Raw genomic sequence first — 13,751 nt, forward strand, 5'->3', positions numbered from 1 at the left:
TAGATAGTTAAGATTTAAGTTATTTATAAGGTTGATTGTGAAAGGTGGGTAATGTGGAACTTGTGATTCCATCTACCTGCCTTGGGCCTCCACTCGCAGCAACCTTCTCGTGGTGAGGCCTGGGCAATCGGTATTGTCATCGGTAAAGTACTGTAAACTGAAGACAATATCGAGCTAATGGCTGCGAACTTTGAATCTATCTCATAAAACCACGTTCTATATTACATCGAACTAGGATTATTTTAGAAATCGAAATGAGATTCAAAGTGTAAAAATTTCTAGTACTTTGATCGTTTTAGAAAATTATTCGAGATAAAGATGTATGGAACTACTGAAAATTACTTTAGATTCCTTTTCCTTATTCTGTAAATTCTTTGATTGGAATATGAATGCTGCTGGAAGTATCAACGTTTTCACAGGACAATGATATAAATAGAACTTTGAAACTTTTTTAAGTGTTACATCTGGCGGTGACTTTGCGAACTAAACAAGAATTTCTGGGTTCCGTTCTAATTTCCGCCACCACTACTTTTGGTGGCGACATGAATTCTAACAAATTTGCACTTTTCCCGCACTTTTTTCAATTCAAATTTCGTGCCAAATTTAACATTAATCTTATTTTTAACGCGATTTTAACTGTATTTAGCAATTATTATTGCTTTATTAATGAAAAATATGGGATAGAGGAAGTGATAGGCTTAGTAAACAACGCTTATGTAACATTTAACTGTTTATTATTGAAAAAATTGTTAGAAAATGTACAATTTACAGCTGTATTTGTATAAAGTTATCAATAATTGTCTTAAATACTACTTATGTACTCGATTTTACAATATATTTATTATAATATATCCATAAACTCAGTAAAACACGGCTTAAATGTTATTCAGACGTAGTGTGATTTATCCGTCGCAGATAAGTTTCACTTCTGAAACTGGTAGATGTTCCGTACGATCTTCAAAGCTTCGGCTGCATACGATATATGTGCGTAATAAATTGCAGTATCCCGTGGCCACATTCAATCTGTTATTGTTACCTGTAGGTGTCGGGAGAGTGGACGGTAGTGAAATGATGTCAATGCATGATGAGTCAACATGCGCTTGAAACATGGTCTTTATTACTGTTGTTCGTGTAACTCTTGAGTTTGATTGGTTCTTGTTCGTGCAACTGTAGCAATTGAGCGCAGATTTTCTAAATTATTCGAGATAAAGATGTATGGAACTACTGAAAGTTATTTCAGATTCCTTTTCCTTATTCTGTAAATTCTTTGATGGAATATGAATGCTGCTGGAAGTATGAACATTTTCACAGGACAATGGTATAAATGGAACTTTAAAACTTTTTTAAGTGTTACAGTTATTATATATTAATAACTGTAGTTTTAGTGTTTTAAAAAACAAAAGTTTTGAGAATCAAGTAGCGGAAATGTAATTTTATTTTGTGAAATAACAAATAATATTTAATAATTTCTTAATATTTACAATTTATATTTATACAATGTCTGAACTCTGTGATAGTTACTAAGGGATTGTTATAAACAACATTTTATGGAAAACATGAATCTTTTAAATTGTCCGCGGAAATATACAGCGAGCGCCATCTAGCGGCCAGTGATGTTTGATAACCAGATTTCACAATCAAATGCAATTAGTAGTCCTCTAGTGGTAATGTTTGGAAGTACTGCCGCAGTCTACCTATTTCAATTATAATTTTCTGTTCAATATACTTATTCTATACTGTTCTATACTTTTTGACGTTAACTCCGAGTGTGGTTAGCCTCTTTTTAGTGGTACACATTGTGGTTAGGACCGCTTTCGCTCGATTTGATTTAAAAGCCGAAATGGCGAAATTTGATTTGACGTCGCGTATAGGTCAATATCTTGATCGACATTTAGTATTTCCTCTGTTAGAGTTTTTATCTGCAAAACAGGTATAGTAAAAATGGAAATAATTTAGCCATATGCGTTTTGGTTACGAATGCACTTTTCAGATTTACGATGAGGACCAATTACTGCAAGCAAAGCTCAATATCCTTAGTAAAACTAATATGATAGATTACACAATTGACATCAGAAAACAACTTTATCCTAACTTAGAAGTACCAGAGGTATGAATAAATGCAATGAATAGATCTAACAAGGAGATGTTATAGTTGTTTTAACAATATTAGTCCCTTAAGATTTGATAAAAATGTAAGGGATCCGTGGTACGGTTCCCCTGTGAGTACTTGCACATCATAGAATCATGAAAACTTTGATCATAGGAATTAAAAGCACGTCGGCAGGAAGTACTTCAGGAACTTGGTATTTTACAAAATAATGTATCGGTTGTTGTTGCGCTCATGAATAATGAAGAAATCATGAAAAAGATGGAAAATATGAGAGATTCTAAAGCACTGAACAATTATCTTACTCAAGAATCTGATGTAAGTATAAAAAAAGCTGTAATACATCATATAATATACTAATATAAGTTCCAAGTGTATGTATAGTACCTCTCTGAGCTATAGTGACTTTAGGTGTAATCTCAGTGGGTGTGCTTTCTGATACCCTTGAGGGTACAAGCCGTTAAATGTGTTATTTGCTACTTCTTTCAAATCGGCTCTTCCTAGATGCTGAACTTGCCACGAAAACCCTTGAAAGCATGAACAATCCAAAGCCCTGCTGTTTTTACGAAGTCATTATAATTCAGAGAGGCACTATGCTTTATAATATAATGTCAACAGAAATAATTAGTTGTTAATATATTATGTTAAGGAAAGTCTTTAAGACAATGTTGACTTAATCTATCAGAAATAGTAGAATTAAATCATTAATAACATAATAAAAAGTTTATTTTTTTCACTAAAAAGTTCCTATAATATAGAAAACTAATTAAGTTATGAATGTTTGAAAAGTTTAACTGACAATAATGAGTACCCTTATCATATTTTTATATTTGCATTTGATTTTTATGTAATAAACAATTTATTTTAATTTATTCATTACATGTTTACAGTTCAGAGTAGAAATGATGGATAGCTTTGTAAAATTAGCAAAGTATCGTTACGAGTGTGGCAACTATTCTGTTTCAACATCATATTTGTATTTCTATATGCTCATAATGCCACCAACAGATAAGGTATAACTGCACAAATCTGATGCACATGCAATAATTTAAAGATTATAATCGTTTATTTATACAAAAAATATCTTTAACTTTCAGAATTATTTACATGTTCTTTGGGGAAAATTAGCATCTGAAATTTTGGTACAAAATTGGGAAACTGCATTAGAAGATGTAAACAAGCTGAGAGAGTATATTGATAGTAATGTTATAGGAAACTCTCTTCAAATATTGCAACAACGCACATGGCTTATTCATTGGAGTTTATTTGTATTTTTCAATCATGTAAAAGGCAGAGATTTAATCATAGAAATGTTTCTATACAGACCACAGTATGTATAAATGTTTTCACATGTATATTAATATGGTAAGTATAGAGACAAACTAATATTTATATGTAATTTTTCAGTTACCTAAACGCTATTCAGACAATGTGCCCTCATATATTGCGATATTTAGCTGCGGCGGTTATTGTCAATCGTTCTAGAAGATCTATATTGAAAGATCTCGTAAAAGTAATACAACAGGTAAAGAAACTTCTAATAGCGTACAGTAACTTCAGTTTTTTGTTATTGAAATTTTATAAAACTACCAAAACTTCCATAATTAACCCACGAACTTATTTTTTTGTTCTGTTAATAGGAATCGTATACGTACCGTGACCCAATTACCGAATTTCTGGAACACCTGTATGTTAATTTTGATTTTGATGGAGCACGGCAAAAATTGCAAGAATGTCAAACAGTCGTGTTTAATGACTTTTTCTTGATTGCATTGCTAGGTGAATTTGTAGAGAATGCTCGTTTGATGATCTTCGAGACATTCTGCCGTATTCATCAGTGTATCAGTATTGGGTACAATAATATATTTTTACTTTTACTATAAATAAAAAAGACATTTTTGATATACATACAACACACTTTTACATTACAGAATGCTCGCTGAGAAATTAAACATGAAAGCAGATGTAGCTGAATGCTGGATTGTTAATTTAATCCGTAATGCAAGATTAGATGCCAAAATAGACAGTAAGTTGGGCCATGTTGTGATGGGTGGACAGCCTGCATCACCATATCAACAGTTGGTTGAAAAAATTGAAACACTGAGTGTGCGAAGCGAAGCATTAGAAAACTTAATTGAACGCAAGTTGAAAGCAAAAAATCAAGACCCTGTAAGTATAGTGTGGAACTAACTAAGGTCAGTATCATTCACAATCATTTTTCAGATAGTAGTATTATTCCCTCTTCTCAATCGTCTGGTTAACTTAAAAATTATTCTCTCCATCAAGAAATCTTATTTTGCATTAAAAACTTGAATTATATATTGCTCAATCAGTCTTCTACTAAACTTGTTAGCTTTACATGATTACTTTTCCTATAATAATATATTTACTTTCGTGTAATAAAAATGAAAAGAGAATCATATTACTACTATTCATTTATTAGTTTTTTTTTAGATAATAAGTTACTAAACTAAGAATTGCACTGCTATTGAATGGTATACATACAGTATGCAAGGTACTATCCATTCATTAAGTTACTCTTCTGTGCATATATAAAAAACATAAAAAATCTTTTTAATTCGAAATATTCTTATTTCTATTGTATATGTATATCATAGAAAGTCTTTTTTTTTTACAGTATCAAACATCTTGGAATCTGAATTTGTGACATCAAGAGATGATGGGCAGAGATACTGTCAAAAAAGGCACTTACAATACCTCCAACTGTAAACAGAACATGAACATTCATTGAATTTTATACTCCGAAAAGAATCCGCGAATATGTATATTCGTGAAGTTAATATATTTTCATTCGTATGTTTTTGCGAAGAAATTATATGGATAAAAATATATTTACATAAATATTGTATCAGTTCATACATGTGTACATTGTGATGTACTGTTTCTTGTAATATGTGTCTATACGTTTCATTGTGGAACACGTGTAAAAAACACAGAATTGAATACTTGTATTAAAAACAGCTTGTAATTAAAACATTTTCTAACAGATGTCCAAAAAAATTGAAATATAAAATATAAATGCTTATTTGTTCTATATGACACAATACACGTTATAAATCAAGATTATAAAGTCACGAATATGAGAAATTCTAGGAAGCTAAACACTTTGTAATAATCTTTATTACATATTTTATATTAAAAAGAACCTGATATATTGATCAATATATCTATAAATAAAATAATTTTGAAAATATATTTTAAGTAATTAGCAATGTTATTTTATTTTTTCATAAAAATGCGAGTGAACATAAAATGGTGCGCAAAATGAAAATGTAATTTTAATGTTCCGTAAAAGATACCTTAACGCATATAAAGATGTACTCTTTCGGATATTGCAATGAATCGTCACGAATTGTTTAATTCTACCCGCGAATCTTCTATATCAGAAAATACGGAGCTACATCCGGTGTAAGAATCTCGGTTTATACAATATATTAAAACGTTCCTCCAATATAAATCTTGCGCTAAAAGTCTTGGATTTCCTAAAATTATAACTAAAACACGAGCACGTGTAATTGCAACATTGAGTCTTCGAGGACAGGCAACGAATCCAAGAGAGTGTTTGATATCGTCATCTACAAAATTTTTTGTAGACCGCACAGCTGATATAATAATAACGTTGCGCTCTTGACCTTGAAACCCTTCGACACTGCTGACTTTCGGTAACGCCACGTCTAACTCCATAAGTAAGTCTCGAATTTCGAGAACCTACATTCAAACATAAAAATAAATAAAACAAACAGTTTCACAATCATCTCTTAAGCCTAGAACGTCTAAGAGGAGGGGCGGCTCCTCCAACCCACAAATCGAATAGCGTAAAATTATAACTATTTTCCGTCTGCAAAAAATTCTCAAAAAATTATTTATTGTATAAATGTTTAAGTTTGATATTCAAAAGTCCTCGTTACTATATGTAGCAAACACTGTGCATAAGAAAAAGAAAACGAACTACTTATTACACGATCTCTTACGCTTTTCTTCTTTCCAAAAAATAACAAACGATCACAGAACGAAGAATCGAACTAACTGAAGAATTAGAAGAATCAGATTTAAACTATTTCCATGTTAGCATACTCTTTTACGCTACCATCCTATTTTACAAATACATATAAAAAATAATTTTAAGAACAAACATGTGCTATCTTGTTTGCGATGTATAAAATACTCGAATATTATAACATTTTCAATAAAAAATCATTTTTTTAAGAGAAATATGTAAGAAGAAGTGTGGTTCGAGGAGCCCTGCGCCGAGCGTTTATGGACAACTCGAGATTCGGACGTTCTAGGGTTAAACTGCATTCAAATATATCACCTGTTTTTGATAAGGTGTTATGATCCCAATATCGTCAGGAGAGAGACCACACTTATACAGTTTTAACAGGTATAGATATACCTGCGTTGCTTCTTCAGGGTTATACCAGCTGGGACTGTCATTATCTTTACAATTCTCTCCGTTTACACCATGAAAAACTATAGCCGGTGGAAAATCTTTCCTTTCTGGTAATTCAGCAGCCAATGTTCGTAAAAGCTTTGCTTCTCTACTTCTTTTAGATGATACCTACACATTTTAATCGGAGTTGAATTTAATAATTAAGAACAACTTTTATGATGCATACGTAAATATACCTACTTGTGCTATTAGTTCAGAATCATAAAACATGAAACTTGACAATTCCAATATTTCTGGTAAACTTCGATAATTCATAACAAGCTTGGTAACGAGACGAGGATCGTAATGAGTTTCAAAACCAGTAGGATCTCTTTGATACGGGAAATGTCGCAATAATCTTACTAAAAACGATTCGTCCAAACCGAAACTTTTTGCTAGTTTGCTTTGTACAACTGGGCCAAGTTGTAATGGATCGCCCGCAAGTACTACTTGTCCATGATCGGAATGAATGAAATTAAGTGGAATCATAATTTCTGGTTCAGTTGCCTGACCAGCCTCATCAACTAACACATGTGTAAAATGTCCATGAGGAAAGCCCATATTGTACAAGATTCCTAATGCAATACATGTACCAATAGTGATTCTATGACGACCAAGTACGCTCATAGTGCAATTTAATCTTGGCCCCATTCCATTATACTTTGTTCTTTTATGTGTTCCCTCTTCTGCTAGTTCCGCAGTGGCACAATATGGCAATAATCTGTCAGGTATAGAATCACTGCCCAAGCAATGATGAGCAATAAGCCGTACCTGTTAGAGAAACAGATTATAATTATTTTTGATTCAGGTATTAACATAAATATTTATAATAGACGAACGCGATTATATAATAAGTTAATATTTCTTCATTATGTTTGATGAACTCGAGCTACAGATCGAATATATGTAATATTACTGTAATATATCGTCATTCCAATGGTAATGTTACGAAACAGCAATTTTTACGAATCTGAACTACTAAATGCATGATTTTATTTGTTTTTCAATATTTATTTAGTTTAGTTACTTACTATGTACCTAAAAAGGCAAAAAATAAAAAATATAAACGGTATAGTTGGTGGATAAATTCAGTGCAAAGTAATTTTACATTAATTGAGAAAGTGGTTTTCTTCTCTCCTGAAAAAATAAGCTCTTGCAATTTCGCAACCATTTGAACAACGATATGTTCTTATATGTATAAAATACCATGACACCAGGTTCAATGACGCCACTATCTAAAAGTCTTTCTGCTATAAGGTTTGCTGAGCTATTAGACGGTGTTGCAATTAACAATCGGCTGTCCGGTACAGTTGATAAAATTTGTAAAACTGCTTCGCAAAGTGTAATAGTTTTCCCAGTGCCAGGAGGTCCAAATATCACGTAAGGTAACGGCCGTGCATGTCCTTTCAATATGTTTCTCACAGCTTCTTTTTGATAGTAATTTAAATTTTTGTTGTACCAAATAAATTTTCGTTTTTTTACTTGCAAAATATATGGTTCTAATTCAGTGTCCTCAGAAATAATTGACGATGCATCCTTTGAACTGTTTGGAGTACTTGTTTCATTCATTGTTATGTTTGTTTCAATATATTGATTATTTTTTGTCGTAACGACTGAGCTTGTTGTAATTTCTTGATCTTGTTCTATTGGCTTAACATTAAATAATCGTTCTACAACTGATACTCTTTTAGACGACTTTGACGTATTACTAGATTTATTGCTTATCGATGTATTAGTACTAGTACAAGAAGATTCTGATGATACAGAATCAGTCCGTTGATGAGTCATTTGTTTTGAAGTTGTCTCGTTTAATAATTCGATTTCTTCAAGATTTAATTGAGAATCTTTTTCAATTACATGTGTAGGAAATAAAAAATCAGAACCCAAACGGTTTGTAGCCATATTAATAGCATTATGACAACGTTGTAAAACAGATTGTGAACATTTGAACGTTACTTGACAATCTTCACTATTATATTCCTCATGAAATTTCTGATTGAATTTCAAGAAAATCTCTGAACTTGTGACTTTGTGAATGAATCCTTCATACTTCAGTTTTCCTAATTTAAATAAAAAGCAATTTTAATCTCATACATTCACAATGACATAAAAATGAATTTTTTCAGTACAATACATATAAGTTTTTAAAGGCGAATGCATTAGGTTTTTGGCTAGGGGATTGAAAATCATGAAAAGTACGGAAAGTGATTTCATTATTTAAAGAAAAGGTATGAAACAATTCATGGATATAACATTTCATACAAAAAAATTACCACAAAGGATTAACATACCTTGAGAACTATCCCACTTGAAAGATACTACAGCTCTGTCACCAATAAGAAGAGATGGCCGCTTTTCAGCAAGGCCTGGCACTTGCATCACCAAATATTCTCCATAAGGTCTCATAATTGTACTTGCAATGTCGTACTGTTGTATATTTATTGTTTGGGCAATTTCTTCTAAATATAGTAAAGCGTGAAAACGATCTTTATACGATTGAAAAGTGAGCCTATTCAATAAAGAAGGTATAGCATTTCCTACAGCATGTTCACATTCAGTTTGTGATTTTCTTTCATTTAAGCATTGCTGTATTATAACCCAATAATGCCTGGGTACTTTGAACATTACATTACGTACTTTGATGAATTGTGGTGGTTTACATGGTCGAATGCCTGGAATATATGTGGATTGATCCCATTTGTCCAAATCTGGGATATTAGATCCACTAGTTTTGTTATTAGTATTACTTGTACAACGTATTTTATTTTGGGTACCTTTAGGTTTAACTGTTATATAAAAGATTCTTCCAATTTCAAAACCTTTAAACTTAAAGATAAATAATTCTTCACTTGTACCAATAAATTTCGCTTTGCATTTAAATATATAAGTTAAAGTATCAGAAGGATTTAATACTGAAGTTGTATCAGCAACACATGGTTGTACTAGCTCTAATTGAGACTGAGCTTTCTTTACCATAAAACAACCTCTATGTAATACATGAGGAATATCGTCTACATTTTGTATTGTAAGACTTACATTCGTTTCTTCTGATACATTTAAAATAACATTTAAATTATCAGTAATTATTACGCCACCTTTATTTTTCACAAGTTTATCTAGATTCTGTTGTGTTGATGGTGTCTTCCATAATGTTCGTAGGGTATTTTTCCCTGACACCTAAAAAAGAAAAGAAAAATATTTTCTCATTTGAGAAAAAAGTTAATTTACACAAATATATTCATAAGAAAATTATTGCTAACATAAATTATCAAAAAAAAAAGGATGATAGAATAATTTTATTGTATAGAGACTTTTACATATGCGATTTAAATAAACGTATATTAAAAATTTAATAAAATAAAACCTTGACAGTTTGCATAAAATATTTTTAATATTGTGTAAAGAGTATTAGAATTTTTAATATTCTGTAAAAATGTTCAATTTTGGAGGTGATTCTTAACAGAATTACTCTTAAAATTTTTACATAAATTCATACCTAAAAATTTATTTGACAAGGTTTCACCTTTTGAGTAAAGCTAGAAAAAAAGGTATGTTGGAACGATTGTAGGTCTAGGCAAAAATTCCTATGGTCATTACATACTCACTATGACTTTAGTAGAAAATATTATTGTAAACTTTTTATTATTCTAAAGTGTAGATAAATTTTGGAAGAAGTATGAAAAACATAATGTTAATGAAATTAAATTGTTTAGGAAATAGTATGATGTTTTTTAAAGGATTTCATAGATATGACGGGTCAAAAGAACTATCATATTTTCAACCTAGTTTTACATAAAAACTACCAAAAATAAAAATATAGATTAATATGTTAAAGAAAGATTTTAATGTAGTTTATATTCTTTTTTTTATTTTCCATGCCAGTGAAGCTCTTTAAAAAATATTTCATTCCGAATGAATATTATTAATTTTGATTTAAAAATAATAATCTCTATTTTTGGATTTACACTTGCCTGATTTATTGGAACCACAGTCAATGACCTCCATGTATAAAATCCTTGATCACTTTCAATACTATCATAAATTACTTTGTCACCAATACAAGGAACATAACCGGAATCACAAATTCTTTTATTAAATACAATATCTTTCCCAATAGAACCAATTTCTTTAACTGGATCATAACTAGATACAGTTCCAATATCCAGCTTAGATCGCAGAGGTAGTATTTTTCTGATCTCTAGGATTTCTCCACTCAAATCATGACTGTTGCTATCAATTTTAACTTCTGACTCTATCTGTAACCAATCTCCGATCACAGGAATAAATTCTGACTGCACTTTATTCAAATCCACAGAAATATCATTAGGTTCGATGACCAACAAACGATTTTTACGTTCTACTACTTTGCCAATTATGCATTTACTTAATGTCTGTGTCTCAGTCAATTTTGTTTGAGATTCTAGAACAATATTATCCCATGATTCGTCTATCACAGAAGTAATTTTTTTTACTTTATGTTCATTCTTATGACCTTCATTCAAGGCTAAATAATCGACTTTATCGCCTACTTTTAAACTGTTTTCAGTACAGATATTTACTGTGTCACATACGTAAAAGTTGTCAATCATGACATAATCAGTTGCAGTGTAAGTAATTTTGCCAGTCTTATGGTAACAATTATCCTCGTTAGAGTATTCATTTTCTTCTATTTCTTTCTCATACACATTTTCTATACGAGAAACAACATTGTTAATTTCATCCGCATCATTCTTAGCAGATGACTTATATTTAATAGCATATTTTACAAAGGTATGTATTAATGACAGCATATTCAGTTTTTATTATTTCTATCCATGTACCTGCAAACATTATTTCAATTAATATTCGCACTAGCGCAATAAAAAATTTTAACACTTAGATGTTGATAGTTGATATACACCGATCAATTGGCTGATATCTCCACTCTGTTGCTTTAATGTAATCCAATTCTTTTCTCAACGATTGAACGCGTTTTAAGTGTAACTCCCGAAGTAGACGTTTCTGTTGCTTCTGTTCTTGTAATTCAGATTTCACTTGATTCAAGATCTTTGATGTTTGATTTCCGTTGGAGGTTAATTCGGAATCTTGTGATTCTGACGTTCTCTGCCCAGGTGAGTGGCCCAAAGTTGCAGACGACAAAGTGGAAGAATTCATAATTTCACAAGCAATGTTTCAAAATTACGTCGTTGATCATTTGATAATCTTCAGACACACGTATTTTCTGAAATTGCATCGCAAGTTTGCGGTATGAAAGTTACCTATTTATATACACGTACGTGCACGTACGACTGCGTACGATGCGTACCACTTACTATATAAACATGTTTACATTATTCAGTCAATCAAAATCAACAGACATTACCTATATCATTACAGCGGGAAAATTGTACTTGTCTACATAAAAGATTATTCATTCATTTTATATCTGGTTGCTATTTCGTAATTATATTTAGTTGATTTTATTGTATACATATACTTTACAATAAAATATGTAAAAATATATAAACGTAATAATTCAATTGTATTTGACAAAAAATATACTACTCAATTATAGATATATTGATTCCTGTCTTGCTAGCATTGATTTCAAGTGATTTCAAGTCATGCCACTGTTTGAAACACTTATCTTTTTTTCTGGAGTTGCACTAAATTTCGTTCATATTTTACAAGTATGACGATATCGAATAAAATGTAATAATGTTTAAATTACATTCATTTCAATGGGTAACAAAATTTCCAGTTGTAACTCGTAACGTATAAACAATGACTTTTCCAGACAGTCCTTTTAAACTGTTTCTCATGTTAGCCTTTCGACCACTTTTGGCATACAAAAATGCATAGAAATCACTCTTTTTAATCAAAATTTAAAATATAAAAACATCGAAGGATCGAACCAAAGTATAATAATACACATGAGGAATAAACATCACATTGGTACCTCGCAGCCTGATCGTGGCGCAAAACCTTATGGGTTTTGTTGTGACATAAAGGACTACGATCCGAGATTAGATACAAAGCCACAACTGGGTTCAGTTTTCTCTCGAAACAACGTAACTGGAGAAGGACCTGACATTAAAATACGTCTTCAAGAAATTAACAGCAATGTTTTACCATCTTCTCAACGCGGCAACCAAAAGAGCTCTTATCGGTTTGGATTGAAAGGTCGACAGCGTGGTCGACAACGAGGTGGGTACGATGATGTGTTCCGAAGTGGTCAGCGAAGAGGATATCGAGATGATCCACGAATGGGATGGAATCCTAACGATCAAGGCGGCAGAATCGAAGATCATTTGGGTAAACCAATGATCTGCAGACGTTGCAGGGGACCTCTTAAATGGTATTTAGAGGATGAGGTAGCTGTTGCTCGTAACACAATGATGACACAACGACAGCAACAATATAATGAAAAAATGGAACAGAATATTAAAACTGCTAAAAAAAAGGGTACATGATAGAATATACAGCAATGTCTCTGAAAATACTCGTGGTTGACATTTAGCTTCGAATTCAAATATTCTTAACAACTAACTGATTGCTAAAGACAAGAAGCAGTATTGCCTGTTAATCTAACAGGTATTCAAGCTTCACAAAATACTTCTACATAATTATGCCTGAGACGCAAGTATTTTCCGAGGCATGACTGTATTATTTGAATACAAAAAATTATAAAGTATAAATTTTTGTTACATAGAAAGAAAAAAAAAAGGAAAGAAAAGGACTGAAAAGTTAACTATCGAGGGTGCATCTCAAACCGAATGAAAGTATACCCGGAAGCTACCGAAACGAATAAACTTTAGGAAAACAATTTGTAGAATAAAGAATAGTGTTTAAATAAAAAAACTTTCTTCGTATATTAATATTGTGCTTGTTACTATTATCATTATTTATAATTATAATAGTAATACTTAAAAAGGTGATAGATGTTTGCAAACTCGTATTAGAAAATATACTTTATTATAATAGAAATGTTTACAGAATCCCATATGTATTAGTGAACGCAATACTGTGAATACACTAAACGAAAATTATTTGAGACTTACATTCTAATGATCTAACAAGCTACATGTATAATTAGTAGTTATAATGAATATGAGAATATACCCACACACACAAAATGATGTATATGCGAAATTAGTGATCGTATAGTTGTTTACAACGCAACAGTTCATAATCTCATTGTTATATAAAGCAATA

General features: G+C 31.3%; 2 protein-coding genes across 2 annotated transcripts; one reads left to right on the plus strand and one right to left on the minus strand.

Annotated features, from left to right (window-relative positions):
• Positions 1-1,766: 1,766 nt before the first annotated feature.
• Positions 1,767-4,865, plus strand: LOC107186683 (eukaryotic translation initiation factor 3 subunit E). Its single transcript, XM_015574614.1, has 9 exons — positions 1,767-1,930; positions 1,991-2,107; positions 2,264-2,425; positions 2,998-3,120; positions 3,205-3,437; positions 3,515-3,632; positions 3,748-3,959; positions 4,039-4,302; positions 4,746-4,865. The coding sequence occupies exons 1-8, from the start codon at positions 1,841-1,843 to the stop codon at positions 4,295-4,297; spliced, it is 1,314 nt and encodes a 437-aa protein (XP_015430100.1). The 5' UTR covers positions 1,767-1,840; the 3' UTR covers positions 4,298-4,302; positions 4,746-4,865.
• A 523-nt stretch (positions 4,866-5,388) lies between these two features.
• On the minus strand, positions 5,389-11,347 carry LOC107186681 (probable RNA helicase armi). The gene is made up of 6 exons (XM_015574612.1): positions 10,529-11,347; positions 8,849-9,734; positions 7,764-8,617; positions 6,759-7,328; positions 6,441-6,686; positions 5,389-5,836 (listed from the first exon to the last, which is right to left on the minus strand). Exons 1-6 carry the CDS (start codon positions 11,345-11,347, stop codon positions 5,474-5,476), a joined length of 3,738 nt encoding a protein of 1,245 aa, XP_015430098.1. The 3' UTR covers positions 5,389-5,473.
• Between the last annotated feature and the right edge of the window lie 2,404 nt (positions 11,348-13,751).

This window comes from Dufourea novaeangliae, unplaced genomic scaffold, assembly GCF_001272555.1.
Source record: "Dufourea novaeangliae isolate 0120121106 unplaced genomic scaffold, ASM127255v1 scaffold84, whole genome shotgun sequence".
Taxonomy (NCBI): Eukaryota; Metazoa; Arthropoda; class Insecta; order Hymenoptera; family Halictidae; genus Dufourea; species Dufourea novaeangliae.